This window comes from Falco peregrinus, chromosome 3, assembly GCF_023634155.1.
Source record: "Falco peregrinus isolate bFalPer1 chromosome 3, bFalPer1.pri, whole genome shotgun sequence".
Lineage (NCBI taxonomy): Eukaryota > Metazoa > Chordata > Aves > Falconiformes > Falconidae > Falco > Falco peregrinus.
In genome coordinates this window covers 42,361,293-42,379,472 of record NC_073723.1, presented here as the reverse complement: position 1 = coordinate 42,379,472, position 18,180 = coordinate 42,361,293, and the positions used below count along the sequence as shown (strand labels likewise).

Genomic DNA, 18,180 nt, shown 5'->3' with positions numbered 1-18,180 from the left:
CCAGGAGTTTTAGCTAAAACTGTCATCTAGAATTTTCATTTCTTTTAATATTAATAAATTCTACGGGGATAATTTTTGCCTAAAGGCAAATTTCTGATAGGAAACATTTTGTTTTCTCTACTTGTTTCTGACCTTACATTAGGAAGAAACATCTTCTTTCCTTGCTTTCCTTAATGTGGCAGTATTTTCCTCATATCCAAGGATCACCATCATTTTGCTGAAGCCAACAGACCTGCAGGATAAGCCTTGTTTTGGTAGGAATGGTGAAGGGTTAACATTGGAACATCTTTAAAACAACTTTAGCTTCTCATATTTTTAATATAAATAGCTTTTCTCCCTCTTCCATCTCTCAAAGAGAACAGAAGATTTCTCTTCATAAACAAGCACTCTTGTAGCTGCTTTTCTTTATTTATGTTTTAAATTGACCAGTCAAACTTTTCTGACTGCCTTAAATTAACCATTTTGGCATAGCAAGGAGAGCCAGCCCTTAACTCTACTCAGTCCCACTTCACACCACTTGAGGTCTGCCTCTGCTGAAACTGTCATGAAAGACACCCCTTTCATCCTGGCTGTGATATAAACAAGTACTCATAATGAACTGTTTTCACATTAAGCCACCTGATAAACATTTTCTGTTACTATAGCGTTACAAAGATAAAAGGATTTGAAAGTAACACCTAGTTGGAATACATAAATGTCTTCCACATAGAAAGCCTATCTTTTTAAGAGCTGCCGACTCATCTACCCTCTACTATCTTACGCCCTTCTAAGAATAAATGAAGACACAACAGAAACACGTTGAAATCTCTGAAGCCATGTAAAACCCGAAGGCATTAAAATTTATTAAATGATGCAATAACAACAGAATTCTTTATTTACAATAGCATTATTTAACATCAAATAAGCAAATAGCATCAGCAAAGCAATATTAACTTGCATAAATGTATTTAAAATTTCTCTGAATATATCTACCTTTGCATAAACTGCTCACACTAGAAATACAAACATCAATGCAGGTGAACAAAGTGATGTTCAGAGTCAACTCCGTTTTGAAAATAAATCACAACCTGAAACACTGTAAGCTTTCTCCTGAAGAACCATAGTTTATATATTGCTTAATTTTACCCTTGTATAATCTTTTCATATACACACATCTCAGATGCAACTTCATGATGAACTGTACAAATAAAACCCACAAATGACATAAAGGGAAAAAATTAAATGACAGTAAATGCTTGAAGAAATGTGTCCATCATCTCTATTGAACAACATAAAGATTAAGTGATGATGCACTTATTCCAAAATTGTACACAATTCACTATACAAATATAATACATCAGACAGCTATGTAGGAATATACAAGACTTAAAAACAGATCTAAGGCATTATGCTAGATTTTAGCATTTTGAGGTTCTTGCACATAGCTTTTACCTGTAGTAAGAAACTTAAAAGATTTTGTTTTAGTCTACAAAGAAACACCAGGGAGAAAATTCTAATTAAAATCAAAGCCACTACAGTAAATTTTCTTTTGTGCAGAGAATGCTTTTGCTCTTAGGCAGCATACTACCATACAAATACTAGAAAACTTTTAAATTCACACCAACAATTAATGGCTTAAGTTGCATTTCAAAACTGATTGTGTATCTTTGGGTTCTGCAAGTGGAGCTGTGCCACCCATTTCATCTGTTAAGCCCATATGAATTCTGCTTTTAAACAAAGATTAAAAAATGTATTGTATAAACTGCAAAAACATTGCTTTTAATTAATACAGGCCCAAAGGGATACCGGTGTGGGACGATATTTTAAAGATTGAATACAAATTAATTCATTGTAGCAAAACAGCTCACTTCACTTTTTAAACTTACCACATTACATGAACACTTAAAACAGGTCGTATGACCATATATATGCTTATTTTTCACATTATGCGCCTTTCACATTTAGTAATGTAAGTAGAACACTGATTAATTGTTCTGTTAAACAAACCCCAAGTACTTTCTCCAACAAATTTACTGTATACAGGATGAAAAATACTGATAATGAAGGGAATTGATTTGGCTTATTTGTTTCTATAGTGATCAATATGATCAGAAGATTCCTTCACTCACTTTTCTCTTTCATTAGTTAGAAGATGACTAAAGTCACGATGAACCCAAACAGAGCCAAAGTGATAGGTACAATCTCCTTTCTTTCAAAATGGCAATGGATGAGGAAGTATCATAATCACTACAGATGATAAGGGTTTGCAGGTCTGTCGTGAAACAGGACAAATTTAACTATTTTGTCCACTGTGAAAGAGAATAATCTGCAGCGGTTACAGTTAAGAACTGAAAAAACAAATGGAACAGAAACAAAACTATTTTAAAACTAATTTTACACTTTGCGGTGCATGAAGTTAATTCCTTCAAATTTATACATTTCTTATATAAGTATTTTTTTGTCAGATATATAATACAAGTTTAACACAAATGTCGTTGTAGTAATGAGGCTGTGGAGCTCAGGGCTGACAGTTACTTTGGTTTCCCATCAGCAGGTAGAAGCGATGACTCAGCTGACTAAATATTCTGTTTCACTTTGGTAACAGAACAGTGACAGCTGAAAAATGTTCTTTCTCCAAAACGGTGGCACTGCCCTCCTTAGGGGCAAACACAAGTGCACATTTTCTGGGCTTTCATCAAAAGCCTTCTACAGAAACAGCCCGTTTTGAACCACCTTTTATCATTATTTTCCTCAGCCCTGATATAGAACGGCTGCTATTTTATTTGGACTCCCACCTGAAAACCAGAAGAAACTGAAAGGCGACAGAATAAACCTTTCGCTCCCAAAAGGCATGGCTGATGAGATATTATAAAATGCATTGCATTTTACATGACATCAAAACATTTCATTCACGTTAGAAAGTTTGTGGATTAAGGGTCAGCAGAAAGAAAACAAGTCAAACCCATCAATTTCTTAATATTTCAAGTCCTCAGAAACTGATGTCAGGTTAGTAAAAGATTATTCCAACCACAGTGGGCAAGAAAAAACCCCAAACCCCCTAACAGTGGCCTGCTTAGTAACAGTTTTTCTAAGATTTGTTACGAAAGGATATAAACATACAAAAATCAAGAATTGGTTCCTACAGTGGCTGCATATAATATAGGTTAGTTAAATGACATTATGAGCAGAATCACAAGGTTTAGAAAATGAGAAGTCTCAAGCCTACAAATTAGGTCTAATCAAGGCATTGTGATCCTTTACAAAACACTTTTCCAGGAGACACACACGGCTAAGAAGATATCTAATTTAATACTGAAGTACCTCATTTGGAATCAACTTCACAACATGTATATCTCACAAAAATTATACAAGTAAAACACTTAGGTTTTCAACTTAAATTATTGCTTGTTTACATATAAACTGGATTTTATGTACCTTACAAAACGTCCTTGTAGTCCACACTGCTTTAAAATAATCAGAAACACACGATAGTGGTGAAGTCTGTAGTGATATCTGCTACAGGTATTACAAGAATTGTTATTTTCCCAGCTAAGGGGATGGGAACCAGAAATTATGATGCTTTAAAGCAGGTATCTTGAGCTCTTTGATATTATGCACCAATTCTGCCACTACCATAATCAGTACATGCATTACCATCAAAATTTGCTGTTCAGCATCCAGTAACTGGCTGTCCAGATTGCTGGAAACACACCCAGGGAAATAAAGGAGTAACCTGTTCTTTTATTCTATTAGAAAAAAGAGGAAGATAACAGAGGTCAGGAGAGCCAGGTAAAAAAAAAATAAATCAGGATTTGCTGTTTGTTAGGAATTTAATTAAATAAGAATGTAACCAACTCGTATTTTTGGATTCATGACTTGCATTATAAACATCACCACAAAACCCAAACAAAATGCCCCTTATAAACAGCCCCCTCACAGAGTATTTTTCATCTGTTTTACAACTTTAACCCCATTCAGAATTGGTCTGTATAGTTTTCTGCATTGGTTCGTCTTCTCTGACTTGTTGTCAGTGGAACGTGCTCGTTGAAGATCTCTATATGTACCAGACGTTGCTTCTACACCCTCCTCCATGCCTCCTCTCTGCCCCAAAATGCAGGCCTTAGTCTAAAACACCAGTTTTCAGACAGAACTGAATCCTTTGCACCAGACTGAGTAAGCCAGGGAAAACAAAGCAAAAAAAAAAAAAAAAAACCAACCCCAAGGTCTAGAACTAAACAGAAACAGAACAAGAGCATGGTTGTTTTTCTTTAAATACATACATTTAAATACATTCAATCTGACATGGTTTATGAAAATTGCCTGTCAACATTTACTTCGCAGGAGAGATCTAAGTTGCACTAAGGTGAATGCAGTGAACAGACTGAGCAACTGTCTGTACGCTAGCTTCAGACTGTCAAAGAAGAGGCTGCTCTTCGGCAACGACCACCCGGCTCCCCTCGGGAAGGCAGGGCTGAGTCCTGTCGGCAGCAGGCAGCCACCCCTGGCCTGGCAGCTCAGCTGGGTCACGACAAACAGACGCAGCTCTTCAAATCGGTAAGGATTTGGGGCTGTAAGCCCCGTCAGCTGAAGGAAGGAGCAACCAAACCACCCTCAGGGTCAGCAATATTTCTGCAAAAAAGAGAAATTGGAGAAAAACAATTAATTCTTCCTTCTACGACAGTGAAGATGGATAGGTCAATGAGAGTGGGAAGCTGGACCACAGCGTCCACTGTCAACCATACATTGGTGGATTACTTTCAACCTGAAATATAACTGGAATTTATAAAGCTAGACTATTCTTTTGCGTACACTGGTACAACTGACCTGTGATTTACCTCCAGTAGTATCGGTGGAGGTTTAATTTCACTGCATTCTTAGGTCCTTAATTCATTACAATTATCATGGACATTATAACAATTCAGGACCATCTATCCCTTGTAGACTCCAGCTAAAGGCACAGCAATATGGTTTAAGAGAAGTCTCCTTCTTGGGAGTATGTGCAAAATCTTGCTGTGTTAGCGTCACCCTCAAAGGAAACAACTGCTTGGTTCACTTTCCCCTCTAAGAATCATAACAAAGAAGGGAATAAAGAAGTAAAAAAAAGTTTCAGCTACTGATCCCTAGAGATGTTCTTCACATCATACTTACTACTCTTGCAGTGTCTTTACACAAACAGAGTAGAAACTGGTTTCAGCTGAGTGGATTATCTTGTACTTTCTATTTAAAACCCCCTCAGGATGTGGTTTTCACAGTTGTTTTAAGACTGTCCCTTCCACTGACTGCAATCTGTGCCTCTCTGCTTTCCAACCCTTGCAAACTCGTGCTCCCATGGTGCACTGTGGTCAGTCAGGTCAGAGAGCCAATAAAGCCAAACCCATTTTTTTCCTCCCCTGGGGTTGCTTTTCACTCGCATCCCATGGCTCCAGCAGCAGAGCAGCTCTTTGCTCACAGACTCCTGCCGCCGCCGTCTGGAAGCTGTCTACACCATGCTTTGGACTTCACCATGCTTCCCTCTGCAATCACATGAGGCCTGGAAATGTATCTTTATGGACAAAGGAAGTCGGTGCCAGGTACCATCCTGCAATTTGGGAGAGCAAGGTCCTACGTTTTGTACATTCGCTATTCTTGGCCCAGAGTTGGAGCTCTTTGAGGGTGAACAGCCACAAGCACAGTCTGGAGGCCCACACAGCGAGTCCTGCTCCTGCTCCTTGTCGCTTTGTCACAGCACAGAGACACCACACGCACATCCCTCACGCCCTGACTAATATGGACAAGCTAAATGTTGGCTCCTCTTCCTAACACGTTGAGAGGCAGTTTGGGGAATGTGTTAGTGCTTTTGATCATGAAGTGCACAACAGAAGCAAAAGTCCTTATTTTCAGAGTAGACATTTAGCAAACAGTATCTCTACAGAGATGCTGAATAAATGCTCCCACTATACCAGTGACTTAAAAAAAATAATAATGTACTGGAGAAGTTTTTTTTAATAATTTAAGAAAGATTTGAGTCACAGGGTGATAAAATATATAAAGGAGTGAGCAAGACAAAGAAGGCACAAGTGTACCTCCAGAAAAAACACTCCCCCACCCCTTTTTATTTACATATAACCAAGGGCTTTAAATAACTATGTCAAATTATTATTTCCAGGCTGCTAGTGAATGTGAGAAAAATTGTTCAGAATAACTTCCACGGCTGATGTACACAACTTCAGAGCACAGAAGTAATTTGGGAAGTCCAAAGATCATTGACTATAAGATTACTGCTATGCTGTTTTAAAGTTAAACTGGATGCCCGCCCCCTCAAAAACCTCAGCTACAACAGTATTCTTCAGACATTTACTTTATGAGGCAGGTTCAAAGTTTTCTTTTACCGTATGAAATTAGTTAATACACATCTGCTCCAATAATGGCAAAATAGTATATTAAACTGTTCCAGTTGCAACTATTTTCAGCTCTGCAAATGAAGGATACTTTGTGCCTTCAGAGAGGCAGAAATTTCCCTGTCCTCTAGTTACTTTAAAAACAGCTTCTCTGTTAAACATCAGTATCATCCTTGCAAGTCTTAAGCTGTAGAAGTTTCATCCTTAACGTGTTAAAATAATGTGAAACAGTATTAAGCAAACAAATTAAAACAGTAAATGTAGAGATCTGACATCCACAGCTGTACAGATTTCAGCAATAGCATGTTATTTCCTGGTTACTCAACTTTAAACAGAACCGATCCTTTTAAATGATAGCTATTGACATCAACTTTGTGAAACACTGAAGAAAACCTTGGATTTGTCAGAGGAGTTTCTTATTTGTCAGATGAACTTCTCAGCTTTCATATGTTAAAGCCACAACATCAATTCCATCCTTAGCTTTCTAATCACACAGCTTGAGCTTTAAAAAAAAGTTATGCAGGGGTAGCTTATTGCACAGGCGCATGAACTTAGTAGTTACTGAACCTCTATCACAGTCCAAAGTTCAGTAAAAGGTATTTACAGTGCATATAAACCATCTAGATTTTCCTTGACAGTCAGAGATGCATTAATAGAATAAAAGTAAAATCAGAGAGTGCTGTCTGACGTACCCTTCCAAAATAATTCAAGAGGCTGTAAGAAGTTACTTTTCTCCAGGTGAGCCAAAACCGCTCTCAGGCATGGCCGCCACCAGTCTCAGTGTCATGGCACCAGCTCCATTATTTTAATTTTAGACCCCACAGGCTCTGTCAAAGCCCTGCCGCTCGTTTCCTCCACTTGTACCCTCTTCCCTGACTTCTCTCCACCCTCTCCTACCTTTTTCTGTCACACCCACTCCTTTCCTTCTCTCTCCAACCATTCCTTAAAACCTACCTCCTCCTTCCTTATCTTTAGTCTGCTTCCCCCTCAGCATCCTTACTCCCTCTCCTCCCTCAGTGGTACCTGGCATTTTGTTCTCTTGACAGCCTTGGCTTCTCTTAGCAGCGAAAATGTAAGGGGTGAGGGAAAAACATAAGGCGTGAGGGAACACCAGTCAGAAGGTCAGGTCTGGGTATGTGATAGCTTCTGCTGAAGCAGAACAGGCTGCTCCGTTAACCCTACAAGTGGCCATGGAATGGTGGCAGAAGAGCCCCAGCACAGCTCCCCCACTGCCGGCAGGCCGGCACCCATATTTCCATACGAACCAGGATGGTCTGCAGAGACCTGGCCCCCAGGAAGTTTTAAGTGCATATGCATGCAAAAAAAAAAAAAAGGGTATAATAAAATATACGTATGTACGGGCTACTCCTTCCTTAGTACTTCCACATTCTTAATTTTCACTAATCCTGACACCTTTGCAGTCACGTTTTCTGAATTCCCCTTACTATTCACATTTAATAATACAAAACTTCAGTTTTTGCTATAAGATGCAGCGTCAGAGGAAAATTTTATTTAATTCCACCTTTCTGGTTTTGACACCGCATACAAGGAGATGACGGGAAACCACGGTGCAGGAGACGGGCCTGAAGGAGGTTACACAAGGACTCCTGCGGGAGTGAGGGGCGAGACCTGCCTGTTTGGATTACGGCGAGGAGCTCGGGACACGGGCAATTTAAAGCTTTCCCGCGCCAGCCTGCCGAGGGGGGCTGCGGAGGGGCGGCGGCAGCCGCTAGGTGGCGCTTCCCGCGCGCCGCTCAGCGCCGCGCCCCGCCCCGCCCCAGGCGCGCAGAGCCGGGCGGGCGGGGCGGCGGGCGGGGCTGGGGTCCCGCGCGGGGAAAATGCCGCGCTCGAGCCTCAGATCACGGCAGGCCTCGGGGAGCGGTGCGTTTGCTGTGGTGAACTGGTCTGAAATTAAGATTATTTCCATTAAAAAACCTCAACAACCCTTTCCATTGGGGGGGGACGGGGACGGGACGGGACGTCAAAACCACCTCGTTTGCTTGGCCACACGCCAAGAACTCCACAATGTCTTTCCTTCAGTACCGTTACAGCCTGGAATACAAATCGGTTTTGACCTAAGCAACCGCTAATTACCCTGTCAGTCAGAAATTTGTGCAAAGATCAGTTCAGTTGTGCCAGCCACCCTTCTCAGCAGCAGCGCTGCACGGAAAGTAATAAAGTAAATAATTAATGAGATTTTCACCGTAAGTGTAACGCAATGAAAAATGGAAAAACTTTTAGGCAGGATGAAACATGAAGTGGGTTAAGCGTGTAGTCATGCAATTGCGCTGTAAAGAGCAAATACAACTGCACGTTAAGTCTGCTGAACGCGACTGTTTGTTAATTCAATAATGTATTCTGTTAATGTAAACGCGTTCTGTATTATTCACTTCAGAAATGCTAGTGGTATCTGAACAAGGAACTTAATGTCACAAAACGTGGAATTACAAAAATCAGTGGTGAAAACTCAATTCCCTATTACCCTGGCTACTTGTTACTTTGTAAGTAAAAAGATACCATATCCATTCCAGACCACAGTATATTCACGGTTCCGTTGCCTCTGTATGCCTACGTTTGCCATTTCTTACCCGCGTTGCATCTCCATCCTGCTTAATCATATCCATTCCAGGCAGCTGGTTTGGAAAAAGATTGCCTCCCCTCATAGCAGGATCATTAACCTATTGGTAACAAGACATTAAGGAGAATGAATTAAAAAATATGTTGGGAAGAAGGCTGGGGATTAAAAAGTAGCATTATAAACCACTGTGCTGCCTGCACATACCAACAAGCACTTCAGAGATAAGGTTGCGGTCAGGGAAGTGACTCCATAGCCGAGCACCCTTCTGGCGCAGCATGTGTTTGACTCATGTTATTCTGCTTCACAGCCAACAGGAAAGATTTCATTCCTGATACTATGACCCTTGTTGAATATTTTACAAAGCAGGCTCCATAAATTAGGTCAGTATTATTTGAAGAGGACATACCTGCTACGAAAGTCCTGAAAGCAGAAACGTGTAACTGCTTTCCCAGCCTCAGTAACACACAGCTTTTCTATTTGCAAACCACCATGCTATTTTTTCAAAGCCTGATGAGGTAACAGCCAGGCTGAATTATACCAACTATTGACTTGGTTTTCACAACACTCACTTTTCTGCTGGTAAGCAATGGGAGAAAGATAGTATTAAATAAGGGAACGTGCAGCGGCATGCTTTCCTAAAGGGATGGTCTCGACAATTTTCTGAACACAGCCATGGAAAAGTAATGAAGCTGTGTACTTATGCACAACCAAAAGGTCTGTCATGCTTAGTTATGTGGAAAGAATGGTTTGCCAAATCTACAGCCTTGCTTTCTTAATCAAAGGATAAATCTCGCTGTGAGGAAGTGGTATAAAACACAGAACACAGTCATTCAGCAAGGTTCTGAAATACAAGAAAATCCAGCTTTCCTTAGATTTTTTACAGGGAAAGAAACCTCTCCCTAGGGAATCTTTGTTGACTCTGTTCTCTCTGTTACTTCCCTCAGACTAGATGTCTGATAGATGTCACCATATGGTGAAAATATGCCCCTCCAGATTTGCTGTAAGGAAAAAGATGTTTTCTGTGTCACCTGTCCTTTAAGGGACTTGTGGTGCCAAGGAGAGGAGATTCTGCCACTGCACTACCTCACGTCACCTACAGCAACCTACTGCAGCAAGGCAGGGAAGACTCTCTGGAATGTACCACACCAAAGACTTCTCATTTCAGGTCATCCTGACTCATTTCTGTTGCTCTTCACCGACTTTGCAAAATGTCACAAAGCTAAACGCACTCACATGCCACCACCTAAAGAGGTGGTTTCAAACGCTGCCAGAGACGAGACTGCAGTTCAATAGGAAAGGCTAAAACATGGTAATATTTTTGCCATAGGAATTTCAACTCTGAATAAATTGATTGTTTAAGTGCTGCAAGCCTCCTAGCGATGCTTTCTGCTTCTTAATACAAATGGGCAGGTTTCTAACCCTGAATGTGAAAATTTAAATCAGAAGGGAAGAAAGCCACACTATTTTGTATGAAAAGAAAGAAAGTAGGCAGCTTTGCAGCTTTATCTACATGCATTTGACTAAGCAACAGAATCACGTTTGAAAAGTGTTTTCTGTTATTATTGATCAATATTCATCAGAATGCATAGGCACAAATGCTTTTTCTGTTTGTTTAGTAGACAGAGGAAGGAAAAAAAAAAGCAGAAATAAAAAAGTTGTATAGTGCATCAACAGCAGTTTTGGAACAAAAAGGCTACTGCATGATTTGCATCATGGCAGTTAGAACATATATGGAAAAGGAAGATGATTCCAGGCTGCATGCCATAAAAGCAGCAAAAGCATCAGTGAAGTTCCTATCACAGAATCCCTTTGCCAGTGATGATGCAAGAACCCTGACTGGCATGGTATCAGATACAAAAAAGGTCTACAATTTTGCTATAGGAATACATTTGCTTCAGCAGTACTTGAAACAAAGCACCCCACATTCACACTTTAACTTTTCTGACTACAGTAACAATTCAATCAGAAAATTATGGAGAAGGACAAAGAAATGGAAAGGTTTTTATAATTTTCTGAAGACAGGTCAAGTGGTGTTATCAGACACAAAATCTGACTAAAACAAGACAGAAGATGCTTTACAACTCCTTTGCAATGAAGCACATTAATACAGCTCCTGCTAATAAAGCAGAATTACAAACAAGGTGTCTAATAAGAAAAGTTTCCTACCACTCCGGAGCTCCTTTATCCAGTATGCTGAATAAAATCAAAATGCTGTTTCAAGATAACTGTACATGCCATGATGGTTTTGGCCTGGGGAGTACTGCTCTGTGCAGATTAATAAACATCTACTCTGAGAGGACATCTAGACAGGGGTTTATTTCATATACTGAAAAGCCTCTTCTCCTCCATAGGTTTCAAATTGCGTCTCCGATAGCTCAGTCAATAACATGGATTCATGATGCAAAATAGGTAACAGGCAAAAACATGGCAACAGTCCATTGGGCAAACAAGATGAGGACAAGGACACAATAAGTTTTGTGAACGGTATGACACCAGGAACCCACAGACCTGACAGCTAGCATTTCAGCATCCCTGGTAGCAGCCTCCAAGAAGACACACTAGTAAGAGCAGCCTGAAAAGCTTTAATGTAATTGTAAGGGAGAAGATGGTAACGAGACAACGTTTAATCCCTCAAGTACATAAAAAAGTCTCTAGCCCATTTGGGCATAATCTTAGTTTTTTGCTTGGTGATGCTGGTGGCCTACGTAGTAAACAAGAGAAGTTGAAGATACATGAGTTTGAGCAGATAAACATCAAACTCAGTATTTCTGAGCTCTGGGTATACTGTATGTTACAGCCACAATGTATGATATGCCACAAAGAGACAGGAGACAGCCAAACCAACCTGTTTGGTACCAAAGGTAATACACCTGTGCTTCTCACCAGGTAACAGCTTTTTTACCACCTAACAGCTTTTTTTTTTTTTTCCCCACCCACGCACAGCTTTCTACTAACACATAATACATGTTATTTCCAAAACTGTCCAATAACATGTGAAGTGGTAAGGTTTTTTTCGAAAGCTGGAGTGCATTTGTGGCATAACCACTGTTATTCACTGTGATTAGAAAGAGATGAGCATGTGAAGTTAAAATTATGTATTATGGAAAAAAAACATGGCATTGAATAAGTAAGTAAAAGTGTTGGTGACAGTGTAAGAAACCCCAAAAGAATAAATGAAATGGCAACAGTCAGCAGAATTAAAGAAAACATAGTAATTTTGAAAACTACCAGTTACAAGAAAAAGTTCAGCACAGCCTAGGTCAATTGCTAAATAAAGATGCCAAATCGCAAAACACTGTGCCCTGAAAACAGAAAAAAAGTATCAATTTTAGTATTCAAATATACATTTTTATTTATTAATGTTTCTCAGAAAAGAAAATGTGAAGCAGCACAGAAAACATTCCTGAGGACTAAAAAGTACTGTCTTGTGGCCCAGAAATGGCCCCTCAGCTGTCAGTTGGCCACCTCTGACCTAGATGGAGCATAAAACATTTGCTTGCAGAGTCTGCAGATGACACAGTGCTGGGGTAGTAAATCAGGAGGAAAACAGTTTACTGTTACTGAATATGCCACAGCACTTTATTATTAAACTGACTCTGTCTAAGAAATGCAATTTGATGTAGACAAAAGGGAGGCAATATATTTGGGAACAAAGAATGCAGGTTTCTTCTATGTAGAATGTGCTGAGGAGGATCTGGGGATCATCGTAAGGGTTTCAGTACATGCTCTCCAGTGTGATATTGTCACCAACAGAGCCAAAGCAACTCATTGATTGAAAAAGAAATTACAAGATGAACTTGACTACAGAGCTTTGGTGCAGTCACTGTTAAATCACCGTGTCCAGTTACTCTGTTCGTACTTCTAGGAGGAGATTGCCACAATGGAGTTTAAAGTAGATCCACAAAAAGGACTGATGGGCTTGAAAAACAAATGTTGAGATGGATAAAGAACCTCAGCCTATTCAACTTACTGGAAGTTAGATAAATGCTATCTTGAAACAAGATCTTGTAGTCTAACAGGAAGGAAAAGCAGTGCAACAACTGTGCCAGTGTTAACAGTAGTCTGCATGGCAATCTTTGAAATAAAACCAGATCTCTTTCTACAATGTGTACTTCTCAGTTCAGGTTCCTGGGGAAAATTACGTAGCATGGGCATGCTGAGAAATCACACTGAGCTGTCACCTTCAAATCCCCACTCTTTTTCGGTTTTACTATTGCTTTACTACACTAAACGTGTGCAACAGTATGCACTTGGGAACTAATAATAATAGTAAAGTCTGCTATAATTGGGCTTAGCAACTGGGAATATCAGAGAAGGTGACAGATTTAGGAGTATCAAAATTACTTCAGGTCACCAGTATGTGGCAGCTGTGGAAGACAAATGTGATCTGGGGCTATATCTGTCAGAGTATTCCAAGAGAAATGGGGAAGAACTAGTGTTATGCACATGGCTCTGGTGCTTAGGAAATACTGATTCAAACTGGAACAGGTGCAGAAAAGGAAAGGGAATTTAAAACCTACAAGAAGAGACTGAAACACGGTGGCTTGTTTTAACTTACAGGAAAAAGCCCAAGAAACCCCAAACAAAACAATCCAACAATCTCAAAACAACAAAAAAATCATGTTGACAGAAAGGCTTTTTCTAAAATACAAGATGGCAAAAGATCTATTTAAGCTAAAGGACAGTATTGGAAAAGTAAATACTCCGTTATCAAATTTAGGCTGGAAAAAGAACACACATTAACAAGCCACTAATATAACCAGCTTTAAACTGAAATGTTATGGTCTCAGAAAAAAAGTTTACGATATTGTCCACCATAGCAGGAGATGCTGCCTGAAGACACAACAGGTACTTTCCTGCCAGTATTTCTATGAAAAATCCAAAATTTCAAGCCTCTGTTTTGAACAAAAGGGAGTTCAGCTCTGAAACAAACATATGAACCTCTTAATTAGGAAGACTTGTTTGTCAAATACTTATTAATGTGTTATGTGAGTTTAATTGCAGGTTGACAAATGGAAATGTTATTTTCCTTATTTCAGATACCACAAGTAGCAGTCTCAAATAAAATCAAGTGTGTAAACATCCTCTCAGCAGAAAAGAACAGGTTACTTACCTACTTATTCAGCAACCTGTTTTATACGCATCGCATTACAAAAAGTGTGGGTTCTGCGCTCGTGAAGGTGCCAGATTGATAGTTCTTGGAGTTGACTGCCTATTGTCAGGTAGTACAACACAGAGGCAGTAGAAGCATCTTCCACACACTGCCCGCACCAACATCTTTCACTCTTATCTCCAGGAAACGGCTGCCTGCCATTCAGTCCTAGCCTCCACTGCTGAGAAACTGGTGACCTGCAACTGCGCTACAGAAACTTACCTACTGAGCACAGGAGCTAGATCAGCACACACTTTCCATAGAAGTCCAGCAGCAACTACACGTGCTACCTACAGCAGTGCTAGGTCAAAATGGGAAATTTAGATACAAAAAGTGCTCTCTACTTCATCAGTCACCTGGTTATCTGAGTGCAGAGCTAAAACCAAAGCCTTTTTAACATCATAATTTCTCAAGAAAACTAGTAGAAAACTCTAACGGCTTACAGCAGTTACAGCCCAACACAGCCGACCTGAAAAAACTACTGAAAGTCAAAGCAAATCCTCTAGCTGTCATCTCATGTCCTTAAATTCTCACCTGCTCAGGACCCATGGAGGACAACCCTGATGTAGGCACAGAGGTCGCTGAGGTCATGCTGATCTGCCCTGTCATCTGGTTCATGTTGTTCATACCACTTGTGTTGGTTGCCATGGATACACTGATGTTCATGTTATTGTTGTACATGCTGGTGCTTGCTTGCTGCCCAAAATGTGGTGGGGACTGTTGTGAAAACATGCTACAGCAAGGAATGGAAAAAGCAATGTGTCAGAACGCTGAAGCCACTAAGAAACTACTTGCTTTTTAATATATCTTAAGCTAGAATTTGTATATACTGTCATTTATTCCAGCTTCAAAGGGAAAACTACAGCTTTCAGCTACATTAGTGTCTAAGGAACAGATTTTCAAAATTTAAGGTCCCATGTCTGTGCACAAAAATGCATGCCTTTGCGTGTGAAACTATGGCAGAGTACAAATCTGTTATGCATGTGCAATAGCAGCCGATTAGCCAACTAAACGGGTTGTGTTTGCTTTAAATATGTTTGGGAAAACAAATTTTGGAGGGAAAGGAAAAAGCCTTTTTCTCCTTCCAGTGTTAGTACAATACAGGACTGGAGCTGAAATTGGATCTGGCCTAATAAGCTTTCTTTTTGCAGAAGAGGCTATCTGCACACATGAATATCAGATCTGCACATACAATTATGGCAAGTGGGCTCACAAATATAGACATGCAATTGTGCAAAAATTCTTTTACTAATTCTTAGCATCAGGTTTTGAAAATGTGGCACTGCAAGAAACGACATAAAGTCTAAGATAATTACCCTCTATGTTTCTTTAAGGCCATTTCAGAACAACTTAAGGAACTGTGGAAGCGCTCATCCTAGATTTTATCCAAAGCAGGTGCTTTCTGGATGCTTCCCATTATGTCGGAAGTCATAAAGGAACTGCATTAGACTGAAATACTGTGGAAGGGCTGCTGTGTGTTGCATGGCATGCAGTAACCACCTTCGTATCAATGGCTGACTTTCCTGTGAAGCACTGCTCCCACAGCTGAGGAAATCTTTCAGGGTTAACGCTCAGCCTTGCACTTGGGCACTCCATTAGGCTGTTGCTGTGTACTGTGAGACTTGGTGGAGTGCAATGGCATTCTGGGCACAGGACCAAACTCAAAAAATACCACCATTCTCTTCCTTCCAATTCCATGTCTTTTCAGGCCACCTAACCCCATTTTTAAGTTGTTATCTGGATGGCTGAAACAGCACACTACAGATCATTGTGAATACTCAGTGGCTTGTGTAAACACATTTGACACATCTCCACTGTAGAGCTGCAGTTTAGCAAGCCAACCATTAGTCTTATCGAGCTACCCCTGCTGCCGTTTCAGCAGAAGCCACGACGGCAGTAGCTATGCCTCCTGCTGATGCTTCAGGAAGACCGTGAGGAAGAGGCACGGACAAGGATGTGCATAAGAGATAAATCGGTTGCTTTAAGGGAAACTTTACTTTGATCGGCCTCATCACTGAAATACTGGTGTCTTGGGTTTATTAAATCTTTGTCAACTAGCAGGAAAAAGATTTGTGGCTGGGCTGGGATGGTAAGAGCAGCCTGACAACTTCAGGATGACAAAAGCGGTGTGCTAGAGACAACTGTGCACACCCCACTGTCAAGCGATACAGGCTGTACACCAACCTGATAGCTCCTCCTGTCTTCCACTGAAAAGCACAGACCATTGCCATCCATAAGCTCACTGCTGCCTACTGATAGCATTCAACACCCAACCCACTCAACGTGGACAGAACGAGTATTAGAGCTATACCAACCGGGGCATGGGCCTCAGCCGAAAAGGTGACTGCATGCATGAGGCATGCCACAATGCCCTCAGAGAATGACAGTTTATGCTGACCTCCAGTATGTGCCAGCGCTAACAGATTGAACCTGGTTGCGCTCCAGCATCTAAAGTGGGAGGTGATATTCAGTCACCGCAATTCCAGAGCGGTATGGAATGCTTAGGCTCCGGCTCAGCTGATCCAGCCATGTGGAAAGCAGTGTGGGAGCGCGACATGAAAACTGTATGCAGAAGAAATGCATCCACACAAACATTAGGGGCTGGAGTTCACTGTGCAGCAGAGGTGCTTCTGAAGGACACACGGTGTTTTATCAGCTAGGACAGACAAAGCAGTGCATTGTGTGGATGCAGGTCTTTCAGCTATGCACTCACTTTGCCTTGTCTGAAGACAGAATTTAAACCAACTCGTCAAGCCAAGTTGAAAAGAAATCTCTTTTAGGATAGATAGTTAACAAACAAACAAGCAAACAATTACATACAACAACCCCATAAATAAGTGCAGACCATAAATGACCCCATTACTCTGTGTGTTCATTTTGGTTTTGTTCTGGATTTACCTGTTTCCAGCCATATTCCCTTGTGCCCACCCATTCATCTCCGTAGAGGACTGATAGGCAGGATTAGCCTGAGACTGCTGAATCATGGGGCTCTGAGTATGAGCCAGTCTTGGGGACATCAGTGGACTCTGAGGAGTGGTGGCCCCTGTGAAGCCTGGATCGGGCTGCTGACTAATACCTGAAGAAGAAAACGAGAAATGTAGCCACTTAAAGTTAAGCTGAGAGCTTATACCTGCTGGTATGTCTTTACACAGTCAATACTTATGTCATCAGGAACCTATAACCTTGACTCTTAATGTGGGATATCTAGATCAAGAGCAAGACATCATCAACTGATACGATACCTATAACCTTAAAAAAAATATTTGCCTAAGTATGCTGGCTACCTGTGTGTCCTAATCATACAAGTGGCTTCTCCACTCTACAGACCAAAAGAAAAACACTGCTAAGTGATTTCCCCACCCGCCCCCCCAAAAAACCCCCAACAAAAACCCAACAAGCACCCACAAACCAGCCCTGCATTCAAAACAACAAAGAAAACATATTGCTTCAAATCCATTTTGGTGAAAGTTATGCACGACCCATTTACTGCATGGCACCGCCTTTTAACATTTAGGCAATAATTTTCAATTTCTTCTAAAGTTACTAGAACCTTAGCACCTCTATTTCTGTGTCCCTGCAAAAACACTCAATGCTACTTTGTGCAAGCATTTAATGAAAAATAGAAAAAATATCTGGATACAAAGAAAACCTAATTTAAGCTGTAAAATGTCAATTGCGTGCAGAAATTTTGTTTTAAACCAAGCCACTTCGGTATTGTTCAAGTTCATCACAAACAGCATAACAAAAACAAGCCACCCTTAATGCTGGGGTCAGAATCAGGTGATATGAAATCTATTCTTACATTCACTGTCTGTGTGACTTAGCTTCTCTATACTTCCTCTATATCATAAAATGCGAGTAACATAATGTCGCTTCATTTTCATAAAGCAATTACAAATACATGAAGGGAAAGCATTATTATGATTTAGAAACTGGTGTAAAGAATAACAGATCAGTAAGAGTAGATAGCAAATTTAGAATTGGATGGACATAATTTGTAATATCTGCAGAACTCACACATAAATTATGTAATACAGTAATATATTGTATATAATTGTATATAATATAATAAATTATGTAATACATAATAATGC

The 18,180-nt window shown here is 40.4% G+C and overlaps 1 protein-coding gene across 9 annotated transcripts in view; it reads right to left on the bottom strand.

Moving 5' to 3' along the window:
* Positions 1-798: 798 nt before the first annotated feature.
* The window catches only part of NCOA2 (nuclear receptor coactivator 2), a 190,024-nt gene continuing 172,642 nt past the window's right edge, over positions 799-18,180 (bottom strand). For all 9 annotated transcript variants that reach the window (XM_055800871.1, XM_055800869.1, XM_055800868.1 and 6 more), the window contains 4 exons: positions 16,985-17,162; positions 14,621-14,819; positions 8,945-9,034; positions 799-4,608 (listed from right to left, as the gene is read on the bottom strand). In XM_055800871.1, coding sequence (XP_055656846.1) covers positions 4,597-4,608; positions 8,945-9,034; positions 14,621-14,819; positions 16,985-17,162 — 479 coding nt within the window. In that variant the 3' untranslated portion in view covers positions 799-4,596. The remainder of the gene's footprint in view (positions 4,609-8,944; positions 9,035-14,620; positions 14,820-16,984; positions 17,163-18,180) is intronic.